The sequence below is a fragment of the Bidens hawaiensis genome, unplaced genomic scaffold, assembly GCF_021521415.1.
Source record: "Bidens hawaiensis isolate Kalapana, Puna unplaced genomic scaffold, B.hawaiensis_p1.1 tig00001692_1, whole genome shotgun sequence".
In the NCBI taxonomy this organism is placed as follows: domain Eukaryota; kingdom Viridiplantae; phylum Streptophyta; class Magnoliopsida; order Asterales; family Asteraceae; genus Bidens; species Bidens hawaiensis.
In genome coordinates this window covers 1,179,267-1,200,473 of record NW_027491096.1, presented here as the reverse complement: position 1 = coordinate 1,200,473, position 21,207 = coordinate 1,179,267, and the positions used below count along the sequence as shown (strand labels likewise).

At 33.4% G+C, this 21,207-nt stretch overlaps 1 protein-coding gene across 1 annotated transcript; it reads left to right on the top strand.

Annotated features, from left to right (window-relative positions):
* Positions 1-288: 288 nt before the first annotated feature.
* On the top strand, positions 289-6,820 carry LOC143594328 (ATP-dependent zinc metalloprotease FTSH 4, mitochondrial-like). Its single transcript, XM_077073663.1, has 7 exons — positions 289-318; positions 876-963; positions 1,078-1,347; positions 2,210-2,455; positions 2,531-2,655; positions 4,540-5,016; positions 5,624-6,820. Exons 1-7 carry the CDS (start codon positions 289-291, stop codon positions 6,530-6,532), a joined length of 2,145 nt encoding a protein of 714 aa, XP_076929778.1. The 3' UTR covers positions 6,533-6,820.
* The last annotated feature ends 14,387 nt before the right edge of the window (positions 6,821-21,207 follow it).

The window sequence follows — 21,207 nt, the reverse complement described above, 5'->3', positions numbered from 1 at the left end:
TGATACAAACCGACATAAGTCGGGACATATACCGGTGAATGAAGATGTGTGTGTTAAAAAGAACAAAAACCGTAGAATAGTTGCGGCGCATAGTTGAACACCGCAGAAGCCTTTTGCAACGAATAGTAATCGGATAGAAGAAGATATTATTAAAATCCCAAATTTCGTTTCCTCACAACACATATACATACACCTCACCCCCCCCCCCCCCCCCCCAATTTCTTTCTTTGTTTGTTGCAAAAAATAAAATCAATCAAGCGTCCATCTCCGAAGTCAAGATCCGACCATATGGCCCTTAAACGCCTCCTTCTTAACCAGGTTTAAATCTGCTCATTATTATTATTATTGGAAACAAACCCTAATTTTACGATTTTAAACACCTTGATTGTACCTTGGTTTCGGATGTTGGGAATTATATGTTATTAGCGTTAAGTGTCTTCTGTTCTGTTCACCAGAATGAATCAGATCCTCTTACCCACATACTCAGCACTGCAACACCAGCACTTACTCATAATTAAGTCCATAAATCACATGGAAATAGCAAAGTAACGCAGTCAATACGATTAAAACTTATGAATTCTTCCCATTTGTCTGAATCCATTATTAATGTTTTTAAAGGCAACATTTTTTATTATAAGCAAAAAAAGTATTTATATTTTTTGGCAGGCAGCAATACAACTGGCATGAGCTAGATACAAAAATGTTAGAAAAACCGATAAATTCAACTAATACCCTCATTTTGCGATTTCAAATTCTTTCAAGTATGATAGCATGAGTTAGAATTAAACAGATAAAATTTACAAAGTTAAACTGAAAGGAGGAGAACCCATTGCAATTGATGTTAACACAATGTGAGTGTTTGTTTGTTTATATAGTCCTCGAGGCAACAATTGCAATTGACGCTGTTAAAAAACCTGTATACCAGACCCTACAACATTTCTCAAAAGCTCATAGCTGATGCAGGTATATTTGTACTTTTAAGTTTATTACAATTCCTTATATTAATTGCCCCGTTCCATAAGGTAGATACGTAAACATCTTGTTTGCTTTAAACATTTAACGGTTACGTATCTGCAGTTTACAAGCTTCCAAACGCCCAACGAAGGTTCCAATCCAGTTACGTGGGCAGTTTAGGAAAAAGATTGCGTGATCGTGAACCAGATATAGCAAGTGACACATCATATTTCCGGGAGCTTTATCATAGAAACGATCCCGAGGCTATAATAAGATTATTTGAAAGTCAACCTTCTATGCACTCAAACCCTACAGCACTTAAAGAATACGTCAAAGCTTTGGTCAAAGTTGATAGATTGGATGAAAGCGAGTTACTCAAAACATTGCAAAGAGGTGAGCTAACAAATTTAATCCAATTTCATTAAGGTCAAATAAAGTTGCTTAATTCACAAGGATTGTTTTCTTCCAATTTCTTAGATTGATATTTTACTATTTTTGTACAAAATACCAACAAGTTTTGTAAGTTGTTTGGTTTTAGTCGTCGTAACTTTTTGTATGGTACTTAAAGATAGTTTTGGGTACTGTTTGGGTCAATGTGTAGTCGGTAAATTTAACATAATATATAAATCTCATGTTTTGATTCATAAAATTTAACATGACCCAAATGTGACAAAATTGAACCGAACGTTTAGAGAGTAGTTTGTGAACTGTTTGGAAGGAAGTTTGTTTATGTTTGTTTATTTAATAAATGATTGAACATGAACATATAATTATGTTCATTTTGTTAAACGAACGAGCATGTACACATGTATCGTTCATCCAATTTGGTTCTTGGAGACTCTTTTATGTTCATTCATCTTAATTTGTTTATGTTCATTTATGTTTGTTAGTTTACGTTTGTTTAAGTTTGTTCGTTTACGTTTGTTAACATATTTTATATAAAGTTTTTAGGCGCAACACATTGTTCTTCACATTACTTTTAAATCGTTTTAGCTCACTTATGTTCGTTCATCTATCTTTAGTTATGTTCATTTCGTGAACTGTTCATTTATACTGTTAACGTACGAGCACGAAAATGTTCATTTTCTTAATGAATGAACATGAACAAGAAAGCGCGTTCTTTTAAATGTTCATGTTCGATCGTTTGTTCAATTAAAGTGAATTTTAGATTGTAATCCTCCAAACATTCTTTTATAATTGTACTGCTGAATATTCAAACTTAACATTATCTTTCATTTCTTCATGTTTTTAACAGGAATGGCGAGCTCTGGTAAGCCAGCTTATGACGAAGATATGACTGGTGGATTATCAGCCCTACAAAATGTTGGAAAATCTACGAAAGAAGGTGTTTTAGGAACTGCTGCTGCACCCATACATATGGTGGCTACTGAAGGTGGACACTTTAAAGAACAGTTATGGCGCACGGTTCGGGCTTTAGGAATGGGATTTTTATTAATTTCGGGTGTTGGAGCACTTATTGAGGATAGAGGAATTACTAAAGGTGTTAGTTAATCTTGTTTTGTATGCAAATGCTTGTGTTGTCAAGTGAAGTGATTGGTTTGTTGTTTATGAGCAGGTTTAGGTTTACATGATGAGGTGCAACCGAGTATGGAGTCTAACACAAAGTTTAGTGATGTGAAGGGTGTAGATGAAGCTAAAGCCGAGCTTGAAGAAATCGTTTACTATCTTCGAGACCCTAAGGTAATCATAGGGTGTTTGGGTATGAGTAGGGTTGTAAACAAGCAAGTTTAGCTAGCGTGGGCTGGGGCTTGGCTCATTTACAAGCTGAACTGGTTTTGCTTGTTTATCTTAACGAGCTGAAGTGTGGAGGTAGGGCTCGCTCGACAAAATCCTGAGCCAACTTGTGGCTCGTTGGGTCACTCGTTTATTTTTAAAATTCTAAGTTTTTTTAATTTATTGACACGTATTGAATTGATTTATATAAATCTAAAATTATTAAAATAGCTCATAATGCGGATATATAAAACTAAAAATAGTATTTGTAGCATACGCATAATGTAGAGTTTATAAACTTTTCAATTTATAGTTTATATGTAATGCATTTTGGGTTATAAATTATGTGTAGTAAAATTTGCGTTATAAATGAGCCAAACAAGAATTTTCAATGATAGAATCTTCAATATTTTTACACTGAAAACTATCACACAGCTCTAAGTTTCAAATCTTATCTTATCTTACTATACTAATAAACAAAAATAATGATGCTTAGTTGTCCTAAACTCATTCAATCCTAGCATAAAGTTCCTTCATAATATTCTAATCTCTTTTCTCCTTAATCTATGCTATCCATGGGTCATGGGTGAAAATGGTTTGATCCATGAGTTGCAACATTTTCAATATATTTCAAGATATTATACACATATTAATGACCATTTAGAACAATTAATACCTAAAATATAATTATTGTCAATGTATACCTTACTTTTTATTAAAGAAGTCGGCATTATTTTAACAATAAGGACTCGTGCATTCAGTTTGAATTATGCAAAGCTTCTCACTTCACTTATATAAAGTTTCAATTAGCTATCTAATTTAAATTTCCAATTAACGTGATTATTTAATTTTGAATCTTTTATTTAATTTTCTAAACATAATCATTCTAAAGAACTATTAAACATTAAAACAATGATTGATAATACCTAAAAAATTTGGAGTCCTACAATTCATGTTTTTGATGAAAAATTATAAATCCGATTTGTTTGTTTTATGGAAACTGTCAATTCGTGTTTTCTTTTTATTTCAAAAGCATTTATCATATAATCAACTTCAATAAAAGAAATAGGATCATATAAAAAAACAACTTTTCCTCGCAGTATTGAACTCATAGACATGTACCAAAGCATTCTATGTACTAGTTTTTCTTTATTATTGTTGTGAATCCGTTTGAATCCGTTTTTACTACGCCTTCGAACTCATAACAGTATTGAACTCAGCAATATTTAATTTGTTTCTAGGTTTTCCATATGAATGTAAATTTGAGATTCTAGACTTTGTTTGTACTATATATTTAATTTCTTTTTTACCTTTAATTTTGTGTCTTTATTTCTAAATGGACTTTATTATTATTATTTTTTTCATGTGACAAATCCCATGTAATACACAGGCTCAAAAGCTAGTATATATAGTATATTATATATACATATAAACGTAGATTTGGGTTTTAATTTGAACGAGCCAGCTAATGAGCGAGCCACAAGCTGATGACCTTGGCTTGTGCTCGGCTCGACTACCACAAATGTCATACGGCTTTAAGTTACAAATATGTGTGTGTAGGGATACCTTTTTTTCAGAATCAGTATTTTAGAAAACTGCGTAATGCACCTGTAGATTATGCATTAAAGATAATCTAGGTAGGGTGTGTGATGGTTACGTAACCATTTAATCTATCACATTTGAAGCACCATGTATAGGGTGTGTGATGCGGTTCTCGCAGTTCTCAACATATTTCTTGGTTCTTATTTGAACAGCTTGGAATTGATTATGTGATGCTGGCACGCCCCTGAATAATGTTTTTTAAATTCATTTATTTTTTTCAAAGTATTATTAACAATGAAAATGTAACAGCGGTTCACATGTCTCGGTGGGAAGCTACCGAAAGGTGTATTACTTGTGGGCCCACCAGGGACAGGAAAAACCATGTTAGCCAGAGCCATAGCAGGAGAAGCAGGCGTTCCATTTTTTTCATGCAGCGGAAGTGAATTTGAAGAAATGTTTGTTGGTGTCGGGGCCCGCAGGGTCAGAGACCTTTTCACCGCAGCAAAGAAACGATCACCGTGCATAATATTCATGGATGAAATTGATGCAATTGGCGGAAGTCGAAATCCTAAAGACCAACAGTACATGAAGATGACTTTGAATCAGTTACTTGTCGAGTTAGATGGGTTTAAACAAAACGAGGGCATTATTGTAATTGCAGCAACCAACCTCCCCCAGTCATTAGATAAGGCACTTATAAGACCTGGGCGTTTTGACCGTCGTGTGGTGGTTCCTAATCCTGATGTCGAAGGCAGGAGGCAGATAATGGAATCTCACATGTCAAAGGTTTGTTTATTTATCTTCATAGTAAATTACACTTTTTTGTCAAGTTTATTTCATTTTTCAAAATTGTTTTTAAGCTAAAGAAATAACAAGAAACATCCTTTATGCTTAAAAAAGTTTGCAGGCTTCTTCTTTTTCACTAACGGACGTTATTTTTATTTATTTATTTATTTATTTTTGTCAAGTCCAGTTTGTGACAGAAACTGGAAAATTAGATTAACTGAGATAGGAAAACAAAGGATAGATGGCCTGATTTGAGATAGGTAGATCTCCAAATACTAAACACCATAATCAAAATACTCGACAAAGAAAAAGAGATGACTATAGGCCTTATCAGTTTGTGTAATTATCAAAATCTTTTAAGATAATTAACTGCACAAAATAGTCTCTAGAAAGATATAATGACAAAAATACCCTCAGCTTAACAAAAGAGCTAACCCTCAGTGTAAAGTATGCAACGCGCAACCTTTTAAAAAATAGAGGTGGTCTTATGTTATTTCCTTTGTTTAAGGACGATTCGAAGGATGAAAAGTGTAATTGACTCTTTATTATATTATTCATCCGATTCTAATTATTTATTCATATCTATTGTTATAACTGTTTTCAACAGATTTTAAAAGCAGAAGACGTTGATTTAATGGTCGTGGCCCGAGGAACTCCCGGGTTTTCCGGTGCTGACCTGGCAAATTTGGTAAATGTGGCTGCTCTCAAGGCAGCAATGGATGGTGCCAAGTCAGTAAGCATGGCAGATCTAGAATACGCGAAGGACAAAATCATGATGGGAAGTGAACGGAAATCAGCTGTTATATCTGACGAAGTTCGTAAGTTAACTGCATACCACGAAGGCGGTCACGCACTCGTGGCCCTACACACGGACGGGGCCCACCCAGTCCACAAAGCCACCATCGTCCCAAGAGGCATGGCTCTCGGGATGGTGGCCCAGTTGCCAGAAAAAGACGAAACAAGTGTTTCCCGTAAGGAAATGCTTGCCCGACTCGATGTTTGTATGGGCGGTCGTGTCGCAGAAGAGTTAATCTTTGGTGAAGATGAGGTTACGTCGGGTGCATCGTCTGATCTCGAACAAGCGACCCGACTTGCACGCGAAATGGTTACTAAATACGGTATGAGCAAAGAGATCGGTGTCGTGGCGCATAATTATGACGATAACGGGAAAAGTATGAGCACCGAGACGCGACTTCTTATCGAAAAGGAAGTTCAAAAGTTATTAGAAAACGCATATGATAACGCAAAGAATATTCTAACGAGGTATAATAAAGAGCATCATGCGCTTGCAAATGCGTTGCTTCAACACGAGACGTTATCGGGGAAGCAAATAAAAGAGCTTCTTGCTCAACTGAACGCACCTGTTCAGCAGATGGTAGCACCGGTAAAACCGGTGCCGCCAGCTACGCCGAACGCTGCAGCAGCCGCTGCTGCGGCAGCGGCTTCTGCTGCTGCTAGTGCGGCGTCAGCTGCCGCCAAGGCGAAGGCGAAAGGTATTGCTCCAGTGGGGTATTGATGATGAATGGTTTAGAGTTATAATTTATGGGACTAATGTGCATATAATGGTTGTTCTTTATGGCTGTCAAACTAATTTGGTGATTATGGACATGAAGAAAAATAATAGGGTAAAGAGGCAGCAAATGTAGCGGTTATGTTGTGTTTTTTTTTTTGTTTTTTTTTGTTAAATGTCGAATTATATGTTTAATTTATGAATACAGTTGAGAATATGTTTTTTTTTTTTTGGATCAGAGATCTTTTATTTTTAGAATCTAAGTGTTTTGTGTAATAATTGCAATCGAATAAACGAAATTGTTAACAAAAGTATATCAAATAACGGTGATGAGTCAAAGTTGGCATTTTAAAATTCATTATCCCATTTTCTAACGGTGTTTGTGAAAATTTGGTATAAATGAAAATGAGTGATTTTTTAATTTATTTAAGTTTAGAGTCTGATATGAGGTTGATATGACCTTTTATGGGCATGTCATGTTAGAAATGCTTTTAGCGTACCCACTAGAGTGTTGTGATGTAGCTGATCATGGCCGTGTGGCAATGGGAGCGGTGAAAAAAGATAACAACCATATGGCCATTGGCAACCGTTGATATTTAAAAAAAAATCACTTTTTTTTTAAACTCTATAAATAGCATTTGTTTCTCATTTTTAAATTTAAGGGTGTTCTAATATTTACTCAGATGTATCCGAAAACATAAAATTCAGGGTATAGCAGACAACCCTCAACTCCTCCTATATCTGCTCTTGCCCTTTGGTATAGATATTTAAGAGGGCTTACGACACTTTGCTCTTGTCTTTTTGCTTTTTTTAATCTGTTGTAACTTTGATTTACTTACTATTTTAGGTTAACAGTAATTCTGACAACCGTCAATTTTCAGGTCAATACACGTACATGTCCTAAACGTGCTTACATTTTATGAGTTTTCTATTTGGCATAATTTGCATTAACTAGATCATATTAAGTCTACCGAAGCCAGACATATTGTCATCATACATTGGGTAATTTTAGAAATTGCCGATACATGAATGCCAGCTAACCTGAAAAACCCAATGGTTGGTAATAAATTTTATAAATTCAAAAAAAAAATGTCAGATAGTCCAGTGTATAAAACTTTATATCACTCTCAAATCCAAGAACTTAATCATCATCATCATCATCATCATCATCATCATCATCATCATACTCAGTATATTCCACCAATAACAAAGCTATGGTAGGGTCTGAGGAGGGTAAGATGTAGACACCCTTACCTATATCCCTTAAGAATAGAGAGGCTGCTTCCGGTAAGACCCCCGGCTCGATAGTAGTTTTGCATCAAGCCTTGGGCATAAGGCATATAACACTCAACCATCGGCACACCGGTCGATTGGTGCATGTACCTTTGTCTTTTGGCTATCAACGCCACCACATGATGCCTGATTAACCTTCCGCCACTTTTTAACGTTATTTTCACGAGATTAGTAAAATAACGTCAAAATTAGTACAATTTCACTTTTGCCCACCCGAGGGTTCACACATATATACATTATATGCGCGCACCGCAAACAGGACATTCCAAGAACTTAAAATTATTACAATACATAACTGACTTTGTATAAAATTCTCATCTTTATATAATGTGTATATAAAATTTATGAGTATTATATAAACTAGTCATGTGCTGGTGTAATCTTCGCACTAAATTCATGTTAGTAATATTATGTCATTATAGCACCTCCAATTCCTAAGACGTTAAACCATTTAACAAACCAACACTTTTGAACCCCACCGAACCCTTTCTTTTCTACCACATACTTGACACACTCGTAACATTTAAACTTCATCATCCATTTCAAGTAAATCACAAGGAGTTCAAGTTCACTTCCAAGCTAGTGGTGTTACAAGAATCCAAGCTCTAGAAAACTGTCTTCTTGTTAAACCTTCTCCTTGCTTCTTGTGAGTCTAAACACCCTCCATTTTCTTTAATTTACAAGTTGTTTACGAGTAAATATCTTGTATAAAAACACCACCCAAATAGGTTTTCTAAAATAAGGAAAACTTATGAAGCTAGACTTTGAAATAACATGGCTTTCTCTAAAACAATTTATCTCTAGTTTTACCTATTAGTGGCTTTAAAAAAATAATAAAGAAAAGATTCTTAAAATGTTTCATGTTTCTATTAAATATAAATGGGTAAATATAAATGGGTAAGAAGGAAGTTAGTGTTTTGTTAGATACATACAAATAAACTAGTCTCTAACTACTAGGGTGAGCAACTTAACCGTCATAACCGTTAACCGAATCATAACTGTCATAATCAAACAAATTTTAACCGCTAACCGACATAACCAACAGGTTGGTTTATTGAATTTTTTAAAACCGCCAAATATGGGTTGGCTTTGGTTAAAGATAATTTCAAACCCACCATAAACTAACCGACCCATTTATTTAACCAACAATATGTTTGGGATTAACTTTCACCAAACATATTGTCAGATTGCACCATTTTTTACGTTTTCGGTTCAATGTTGGTTAATCAAATTAACTTGAATTCCATTGATGGATTATATAAAGTCGTTTTTTTAATATTTGGTATTAATGCTACCGAATATATATTTTGTTGGATTATGTCATGTCGTGTTTTTTTAATATTTGGTACCAAACTTTTAGACTCAATTACATTGGCTTGGTTACGGTTAACCGACCCATAACCAACTTTTAGACTCAATTACATTGGCTTGGTTACGGTTAACCGACTCATAACCAACTTGCTATAACCATCAAAACCGAACCGAAACCGCCATAACGGATTAGTTATGGTTATCCATTAACCGACATATCGATTATGGTTATGGGTTTGGTCTAAAACCGTCCCAAACCAACCCATGCACACCCCTACTAACCACACATAAATATATACGAAAAATATAAACTAACTCATTCTCATCCCATCCTCTATCTCCAAACCAAAAATTACACTAAAACTCATTTTATTTTCTCTCTCCATTTCAATTAAATAATACTTTTTATACATTTTATCATTATCTTTTTTCTTTCCTTCACTCACAACCATTTTCAAAATATATTAAAAAATTATAGGGGATGAACAGTAACTTCTCAAATATACAAAAAAATCACTATTTTTTTAAAATATAAAAACTCTTCACTCATATCACCCTAAATTACTCTCTAATTTATAAAAACACCCCTCACATAATATGAGGGGTTGGATGAGAATGCTCTTACACACATCCTCTAAAACTTCACAAGACTAAATCTTGATAAAATGAACATCAAAACTATGTAGAAATGACATTAAACGAGTAAACGTGGGCACCCTAATAAGCATTGTAAAAAGTTGTAAAAAAAAAGGTTGCTTTTAGTAATGAGAATCACGCTGACAGATTTTAGATTCAGACTCACTGGCTTATAAACTCGGTCCATACTTCACCAAAGTGCATTATTGTTGAATCTGAAATATACTACTTTGAGTCTAGTTTCTAATCCAACCGGTTTCATATGATTTGGACGAGTGTTGATACCCCAAACGGACTTTACGAAAACACGTATCAAAACTGCCACTTTGTTAACAGATTTGAGTTTTACTCATGGACCCATAATTCATTCATATCAAGTCCAAATGAAATTATTCTTTTTGCAAAATTTACCTTATCTTTGAAATTTTGTACTCACAATCTTCATGAAAATAAGATTAGGTCAGTCAAATAAAGGTTTTCCCATAGACTATCAATGAAAATCGTTGTACGACCCTCATCTACTAATAAATATGTTTGGACCCCTTAAAAACCTCCAAAAATTATGTATCATAGTTTTCTAGAAACTTAAGACATATGAGATTATGTGATAAAATTTCAAATCAAAACAAGGTCGTTTGATACAAGAAAATACGGTCACTTCGCACCCCAAAATAGCTAAAGAATATGTGAAGAATTTATGGACACATAAATGATGAATACTAATTCTAAGTCATCTAACCCTAGTATGAAGCATACAAGAGAACTTATGGACTAATAATAGCATCCTTTATATATATATACATATATATATATATAACCTTATATATGTTGATCCAAAACTTAGGTGTATGATAAAGCACATATACGAATCACCAACGGTTCATCGGGATATACTTTAACATTTAATACATACACCAACAAGTCTAACATAATGGGTGGACTTTATATAAAGATCAACTTGTAAGTTGATATTGTTATATGAGATTATAAGTAACCGTAACTGATTAGGTCGCGGTTAGGAGAAGTCTCACGCTTGTTTTCGATATTCGTTACCTATTTCGCTCGAAAACTCAAAGGTGAGTTTCACGGCCCCGGTCATGGAAAGTCCCCTTTATCGCTTATTAATAACCATTAGCTTGTATTAGCCTAAGATTCTGTGAATAGTGCTATTGGGATTGATGCCCCCGGTCATGGTTAGTCACGCTAACTGCCGATCCGCATGGTCGAATGACTGTATAGTGTCTACTCGCTTGCTCGTGAGGCACGAGTGAGGGGCGAAACACCCGTGGCTTGGTTTGGTTAATGCCTCATGTAGTTCATAATTATCATAATCTTTGTTAGCTTATGATGGGTCAAACGATTACTTGTTTATATTTAACGTATACATAAAACGCTTTCAAACGAAAAGGTTTACAACCTTTTAAATGCTAAAACCTGTGAACTCACCAACATTAGGTTGACATTTTAAAGTATGTTTTTCATGCACACAAGTGTTGGATACACATTTTGGAGGATTTTACCTGTATAACCCAAGTCATGGGTCATATGAGAAAAATCTTAGAAACAATGTCTTTTAATAAATATTTTGAGACTTATACGTTGATTTTGAGATGTAAACTCTGAATTTTAACTACGTATCCAATTTGTGTATTTGTGTTTGCGATAACATATGCTTTGACAACCATGTCGTCGCCCCTCGCGATTCCGCCGTGGCGGGGTGTGATAGTAATTTACCCTCCTCATTATTAGTAGTACTTTTTATATTGTTTGATTCTCTTAGCTACATTTCAATTGCGAATTTAGAACACAATTTCAAGGGTAGCACAAATTAATGATTAACCGTACATGGGGGGGGGGGGGAGGGAGGGGATCTTGCATTACGCGTAATCAGGCGCCAAGTTACCCGTTTCGCGCGTACCGCGCTTAGTTACCTGTTTCGCGCACACGGGCGCTAGGGTACGCGTTTCTGGGGTAAAGTGCTCGGTGACGCGTTGCGCACATGCGGTCGCTCGGTAGCGCGTTTCACGTGTACCGGCGCCTTGTTGCCTGTTTCATGTGTAGCGACGCTTGGTATCATGTTTCGTGCATGCCTTCCTTTGGTTATTTAAGTTGGTGTTTTATGTTTTAATTAAGGGAAAATTTCCAAAATGACCCTATTTTGAAAACAGATTCCATTTATGTCCCCCAAACTTAATAATTCTAAAAATTTTCCTCTTTAACTCATCTTTGACCATATATTAGGAAATGTAACACGTCTTTGACGACATGTTAGCATAACACGTCGTCAAAGACGCGTTAGATTTCCTAACACATGGTTAAAGATGAGTTAAGCCTCCAAACACGTAGTCAAATATATGTTAGCGTCAAACACATAGTTAAAGATATGTTAGCTTTTTTTTAATATTATATTTTTATAACTATTTTTACTTATATTTGTTTTTCTTTTATAACTTTTAATATATAAAGTTTTATATTATTTCAAATATACTGACGAGACATGCTTACTTTTATCTACGGACCGACATAAACTTACTCAAATTTGAGCCTTGTCAAATCAATATCGAAATGTTCAATAAAATTTGACCTCGCTCGGTTTTAAATAAAGTTTATGTCAATATGTAAATAAAAGTAAGCATGTTTCGTCGGTATAGTCGAAATAATATAAAACTTTATATATTAAAATTTATAAAAGAAAAACAAATATAAGTAAAACTAGTTATAAAAATATAATATTAAAAAAAAACAAACAAAAAGCTAACATATCTTTGACTATGCGTTTGATGCTAACATATCTTTGACTATGTGTTTGGAGGCCTAACTCATCTTTAACAATGTGTTAGAAAATCTAGCGCGTCTTTGACGACGTGTTATGCTAACAGGTCGTCAAAGACGTGTTAAATTTCTTAACACATGATCAAAGATGCGTTAGAGAGGGACATTTTTAGAATTATTAAGTTTGTGAGACAAAAATGGAATCTATTTCTAAAATAAGACCATTTTAGGAATTTTTCCTTTAATTAAATAGTAGGCTTTTAACCATATTGTACTTTTAATAAAACTTTAGAAGGCGAAGTTTTGGGCTTTCAAAATTTTTTAGGGTAGTGTAATATAATTCTAGTGGTAACGTAAAAAATTCTACTTATCAGAAAAGTTGAGGGGTAGCGCTCTTACCATGTCTGCCTAGGGCTGTAAACGAACTGAACGAACACGAACAAGGCCTTGTTCATGTTCGTTCGTTAAGAAAATAATGTGTTCATGAACGGTTCGCGAACACTTACCAAACGAGATTTTATGTTCATGTTCGTTCATTAACGAAATTATTGTGTTCACGAACGGTTCACGAACACAAATAAAATCGGCAGAGCCTATAGATTGAGACCAATATATCCATCAATGTGAATAATAAAAGCCTGTAAACGAATCGAATGAACACGAACAAAGGCATGCTGGTGTTCGTTCATTTAACTTTAAAAGAACACGGACACTTGATTGAACAAATATTTATATTCGTGTTCGTTTATTTAAAAAGGGACATTTGTGTTCGTTTGTTTAAAATCTAAACGAACATAATTGAACAAAGATAAACGAACATAAATGAACAAATATAAATGAACACAAACAAACATAAATGAAAACACTTAAATAACCACAAATTAACAAATATAAAACCCTTTAATTAGATTACCTATCTAGATAATATTTAATTATGTTCTATTAATACATAAACAAACATAAACGAACGTTCATGAACATAAATGAACGAACGGAACATGTGTTCATGGTCGTTCGTTTAATTAAACGAATACAAATTTTTTGTTCATGTTCGTTCGTTTATTTAATAAACGAACATAAACGAAACTTCCCGTTGAACGATTCACGAATAGTTCCCGAACGTTTGGTTCGTTTACAGGCATACGTCTGCCCCAGCTATACATGCTATCTTAGCTACATTTATATTATCTTGATAACGATACTGTACACGTACAATGATATATTTCAAAAGAGTAATATCACATAGAAAAAAAGATTCAGATTACTAGATCACTTCACGTATTGTAATAAAATAATTTTAAGATTTTTTAAATACTTCAGCAATAATGTAATTTTGGATTTTAGTCTCTGCTTCAATGAGTCCAAACCATACTGCTTGATTAACTGTTGAGGTGGCAGTTTACACGCGTACTAGATGTTCGATCAGACGTTTGAACGAAATATATGTATTTTAGTTGGAAAAGCTTACGCACCTTGATGAATGTAGAAATTCGTGGTTTGTTCAAATTTGCTATTTCCGTCTAAAAGTTTCAAAAATTCCTTTTCTCGTCAATGAAACTCTAGGAACGGAAATACCAAACATTAAACTTTCTGACTGAAATAACAAATGCGAACAAACTGCAGGGACAAAAACCGCACAACCAGAAATTTTACGGGTTTGGGCACGAGCGTAGTGCTAAGTGGTACCCTAACCAATATGTAATGAATAATCAAGTATTCGACGTGTTTGAAACACAATTTTATTATCAAGTATACTGTTGAGATTACTAGTACATGCCTCATACTAGATATATTATAAATCTGAAAATCATGTTGGCTTTGTTGTATTTTTGTGCACAGAGCAGTGTTCCTGCCATCATTGCTACACAAATTCAGAGAGAATATATCCACGAACTATGAAACACAATTTCCTTTTTAACTTTTAAAATGTTTGTAAATAATGTTACTCTAGTGTAAAATAACACATAGAAACAAGTATACGATATTATATAAAACGTAAAAAATGCCATGTGACACTTTTAGTGCCTTTGTACATCCTTCTAAAAAAGCCGATGAGAATAACCAAACATGATAACGATTAATTTCATTTTCTTGTTTATTTCGCTACCTCATTACGAACATACCCTAAACCCATAAAATAAAGCTAACTCAAAATTGCTTCCATCCAATGAAAGTATTTAAACTTAATCCCAGGTCTTCAAAAAGTCCTATCATTGTCTATGTCCTAAAAAAGGATGAACTTATAGAATACATATACATATAGCAAAGTATTTAATATAATGATTTATTACCCCTCAAATTAGTTAAAATATACAATTTTTTATGATAAAAGAAATTGAAAGTAGGTTAATCATCTTTTCACCAATACGAGAGGTAACGAGTAATTAAATCAAAATACAAACAAGAAAAAGTCTATGGACTTTAATATAACGACAATGAGTTATACTTTTTCATGTTTTATGAGTTAAAGGAATTTAGTTTGTTGAAACTATTAGGTTAGAGTTAATGGTCATTTTTATCCATGTGGTTTGTTACTTTCGTCACTTCAGTTCAAAGTTTGAAATTTTGTCAATTTAGTCCTTATAGTTTTAAACATTGGCCAATTACGTACCCCATCTAACGGCATCCAACTATGCTGTTAGTTTAAGGGGTATTTTTGTCTTTCTCCTGTTTATTTTTAGTTAATGGTCATTTTCGTCCCTGTGGTTTGATATGTTTGCTACTTCAGTCCAAAGTTTTGAAATTTTGTCAATTTTATGTTTAATTTAATTCAGTTTTTTGTTTTTTTTGGTATAACCCCGAAGAGCATAATCCAAAACCCAAAACCATAAAGCAACCAAAACAGGTTTACATTTACTATGTCGACAACAATAATCATACCCCCCTCGTATTTAGTTTCTAGACATTTCCTAAACTCCCCCCCCCCCCAATGGTGGAATTCATTGGTAAAGTGGTCAAGGTAATTCCCTGAAACCGTACTATACCGATAAAACTAAAATCGTTTCTTTGGTTAATGCATAATAGTTAGGGTTTAGAGCTTAACATATCGTAGCAAACATCTTGGTCAAAATCAACATCAGGAGGTCGAATATCCCGCATTCCATGTTTGCACAAGAAATCGATACACTAGATCACATGTGTGTTCTTCAAATCGTGGTGTTGTTCTTGAATTCTTCAAATCGACAACAACTTTAAGGTTGAATTCGACGAATTCAAGAACAATACCACGATTTGAAGAACACACATGCGATTTAGTGCATCGATTTCTTGAGCAAACATGGAAATGCGGGTATTCGACCTCCTGATGTTGATTTCGACCCAGATGTTTGCTACGATATGTTAATCTCTAAACCCTAACTATTATGCATTTACCAAAGAAACGATTTAGTTTTTTCGTTATAGTCGGTTTTAGGGAATTACCCTGACCACTTTACCAATGAATTCCATCATGGACTGAAGTAGCAAAAGTAGCAAAAAAAAAAAAAATTAAAAATTAAAAAAAACTGAATTAAATTAAACGTAAAATTGATAAAATTTCAAACTTTGAACTGAAGTAACAAAAGTATCAAACCACAGGGACGCAAATGACTATTAACTAAAAATAAACAGGAGAAAGACAAAAATACCCCTTAAACTAACGACATAGTTGGATGCCGTTAGACGGGGGGGGGGGGGTAATTGGCTAATGTTTAAAACTATAAGGTCTAAATTGACAAATTTTCAAACTTTAGACTGAAGTGGCGAAAGTAGCAAACCACATGGATGAAAATGGCCATTAACTCATTAGGTTATAAATCCGTGTATTACACAGGCTTGAAAAATTAAATCTCATTCATTATCTTATTACTAGGTTTTATCCCCCGTATTAAGGGAGTTGTTTTCATTTTTCGTTTCTAATATATATATATTGTTTGGATGTTAATTTTATTTATTGTAAGAAAGTTAATAATTTCACAAATAAATGAGATGTTATAACCCCTTTAAAAACTATTTTGGTTTTGTGAGACCCATAACCCGCTTATTTTTTTAGTATAAAATTATTTCTTAATTATAAATAATATATTTTTCTAAAAAAAAAAATTGGATATTATTTTTAACATATCCCTATTTATAGGATTTTAATACCAAATATTTGGTCATATTAATTTTAATATAGGTATATTGGTTTTTAATGATCCCAACTATTGCCTTTTGGTCACTACTGGCTCCAACTAATGAACTGGATACTGATGGTCCTAACTTTTAAAGTATTTGTTTCTAACGGTTCACGACTAACTGAATCCTAACGTCGTTAGTTTCAGGTCGCCGGAAAAACGGTTTTGGCCGGAAAACTCAATTTTTTTTCCCGAAAACTCAACATTTTCATCGCAAACACCTTGGTAACTTTGTTTCGGACCTTTAAGAACCTTTTTCTAGTAAAAGCCCCAATTATTGAGGTCGCCGGAAACCCTAGAACTATCGTCGGAATCGGTTGATGGTACTCAAGTGGTGGTAGTTAGTTAGCGGTGAGTCAATTGGCGGTGGGTGCAATGTTCAGGTGGTGTTTTCCCTTTTAAAAAATTTTGAAGAAAAAATGGCTATTTTGAAAATTCTCTCTCTAAAAAGGACTATTTTGAGAATTTTCCCTTTTAAAGAATTGTAAATGGTATATTTTTGTAAGGTAAAATACTTATACATAAATAAATTAATTAACAACCATACTTTAAAGTATCCCCACTTATTGTTTAGTGATAGAAGTTCGGGGTTCTTAAGTGAAGATTCAAGTTCAATCCTCACTTGTGTCATTTTTAGTGGATTAGTGTATTCCTAGTTCGTCATTCATCTCCATCTCTATAATTACACTAAATAACACTACAGTTCTCTTTACTGTTCAATTAAATAATATTTTACCTTTATCATTAGAATTTTTCTCTATCATTTACTCACAAACAATTCAACAAATATTAAAAAATAAATAGAAGCAAACAAAGTTTCCCCAAATTTACAAAAATCACTACATTTTCTCTCTGCACCCTATAATTTACACTCACAACCACTCAAAACCCACCCTATAATTTGCAAACTTCATTCACATACTTTTAGGCAGTGTTTTGAAACCCGGCCCGGCCGGTCGGACTAGTCCGACCGGGACCCAGTCCCTATACCGGGCCGAGTCAGTGTATTTTGGAAGTTTCTAAAAACCCGGCCGGGTTTTACGGGTGGCGGTCGGACCGGTTGACCCGGCGGGTGGACCGGTAAAACCCATTTTTTATTAAATCCAAAATGAAATGTGTATGCCGGGATTCGAACTTTAGTCATTTCAGAAATAGAAGCTTTAATAAATACCCTATAAGCCAACCAACCAAGCTTCATTAATGTCTCTATTGATCAAACATAAATCACATATATTTAAAAAACAATTTATAAAACATAAATAAACATTAAAGTTTGTTATTATTATTATTTTTGGTTATTATTATTTTTTATATGCATATGAATTATATATATATATATGTAAATATATATTTAAATTATTTATGACGTTATCCGGGTCAAACACCGGTCCACCCTCCCGGGTCGGTCCGACCTTTGACCCGGTAAGGCGTCCGGGTCGACGTCCGGGCCGGGTCTGAAAACATTACTTTTAGGAGATGGGTTGAGAATGCTACGCCTTGCGAGGTTTTCAGTTTGAATTTCGAGTCCACTTGGATTTCCGTCCCAACATGTGTTACGTCAGAGAGTTCCGCTTTTGTGGTGGCATAACGATTATTAAGTGGCAGCCAACGGTACGTCTTCAAGGAGAAATGCTCAAGCCAAACTCTGAAACAAGCGTGAATCTGATTAAGAAAATATAGTCCGAACAGAGTAGGGCAAATATCTCAAAAGTTAAAAAGTGTGATGACTTAACATACAAAAACATTTTTCGTTTAAAAAAACATAATTTAAAAGTGGATTAAAATGGAACCAGAGTAGGTAGAGAGAGAATAAAAATAAAGATAATAAGTAGTCTGTGAATGTCTATAAGAATATAATGACTACACCAATCACGTGAGGAAGTCTGTATACAATTATTTCCCAATAGACTTATAAAGTCTATTAACTTTATAAATTCAACTTTTACTTTTAAATCATTTCTTTTTTATATTTTAACATGTTACATCCCTTTCAACCTTTTTCTTTTGTAACAAATATTTAATAAAAAGTGATGTATAGTTGTATACCGTCTTTTTTTATGTAGCAATACATTTAAGGAAGTAACAAGAAATACATATCGAATGGTTTGACCGGTTTGATATACATATGATCTAGTTCACGATTCAATTGGTTTGATCATTTACGGTTCTAACTTGCGACCAGGTTCCGCCAAACCAATCAATTAATATTTATTATTTGATTTTTTTTCTTTTAGTTTAAGAATATAAAGTTATATATAAATACCAAGATATAGTTCGTGTAATACACGAGTGATTAAAAATATGCAACAAAAAAGGTGAATTTAATAATATATATAATAACATATCTTACGGATTCATAAGATATAAATAATGATAAATAAAATTTTATAGTTTATAAATATCTAAAACCTCATTTAATAAAACATTTAAAGTTATATTTGTAACTTTTTTTAGTCATTCTATAAGTGGTAATAATATTAGTTGGTATCCTAGTTGGTTACTCTAGTTGAATGACAAGTGAAAGTATAGTTTTGTCTTAATGGTATAGGTAGAATGTAGATTATATTCATGAACTGTTCTTATTACAACCATTAGCTTGGTTTAGTGACAACAATGTATGATTTGTAACCAAATGGTCATGGTTCTAGTCTTAATTGAGACATGAGGTGAAAGATGGAATAAAAATTAGTTCAAAAAATAAATTGTTCTAATTATATTTAATATTTAGGGGCGTATACATATTTCCCATTATTAATATTAATTACATATATTCCCAACCTAAAAAAATTAATTACATATTTTCTATTTTTAAAACATATATATTACATATATAACCATTTCATTAAAGTTAGCTTTTTTAAAGGACTATATTATTACCCTTAGAGATAATTTAAAAAAAATAACCCTTGATTCAAGAGTGAACTGTCGTCGTGTCTTCGTCATCTTCACTTCGTTCCCAATTTCTCAACTAAAAGTCATCTTTTAAATTTAAATATTGATTGTTATGTAATCTCAAATTTCTTTCTTTTTTCTTTCTTCCGAACAACCAAATAACATTCCAGTAGAAACCAAAATAAAAACAAGTATAATGTTGTGGCTTGGTTTCTTGTACAAAGCCTTCTTCTCTGGTAAGGCAACATGAGGAATCTGTAACTAGCAACAAACATTATATGTAAATAGAATTAAAATTTAAACTGAAGGCATGTGTAAGAAAACTGCAAACAGCTTGTGGATACACGGAGCAATCAAAAAAACATAGAACCAAATATTATCCTACAAGCTTTATTTCACTGAAATTGTTGATTCAATCTTGATTGATTGTTGCTTGTCCGATACATTATTGGCCAAATTGGGTGAACAACGCACCCCTAGGATTCGAATTCATCTCTTTAGTAATCAGCATGATACGTCATGTCAGTCTATGGATACCTTCTCACCATCTCTAGCATTGGATGTGTCCACGGCTTCGTTGGACTTTCCAAGGGCGTCACCATCGTGCAGCCCATGATTTCCTGATCCTACGATAAAAAAGACGTGATCTTGTTCATTTGCCATGGGCAAAACCGCTCGTTAAATTTCTGTCGAAGCAAAATGTATCAAAGTTCTCAAGGTCGAACCAAGAAGAAGCTCACGTCTGGGTTGATTCTCAATGTGATATTATTGTAAATGAGTAAATGAATATGGGTAAATGAGTAAATTTATATAAAAGGAGGAAATGTGTAATTATGTGTTTAGGGTTGGGAAAATATGTTATTAATGTGTTTAGTAAGAGAAAATATGTAGAAATTCCTAAAGTTTAATAAAGAGACATGAGGTAAAAGACGAAATAAAAAAATTGTTATTCAAAAAAATAAATTATTCTAATTATATTTAACATTTAATACAAAGTTTCTGAGACATGATATGAAAGATGGAAAAAAAATTCCTTGTTCAAAAAAATAAGTTGTTCTTGAAAAGAAATTATGATGTATTGAAGAAGTGGTAATCACAAATACATGGAACATATATGTTTATATATACATTCAATCAACATAACTACCAAGTGTAACTACCATGTATATTTAGTGTAGATTGTATATCTGATTTTATAATATTCTCCCTCAGATATACATTACTGCTCATTATGCACTATTAACAAGAGAATATAGAGAGACTTTGTATATTATTGAATGAAGATCATTATTAATGTTTAATACATAAACTATATATATAAGAATATAACTACAATAACTACCATATACACATAATGTATATATGATTTGATAACACTCCCCCTCATATATGCATTATCATTCGTTATACACTATTAACAACCCCAGGATGATGTTAATTAGGTACTTCACGACTTATGAATAAATTGACACTGCTAGATCAGTTATGCTGTCTCATTAAAAACCTTACTAAGAAAACCCAATGGGACAAAATTTAGTTAAGGAAAAGAGTACAGCGTGTATAGTGCTCCCCCTCAATTTAACTAACGCCTTTCAATCTTCGAAGTCCGATCATTTGTGATAA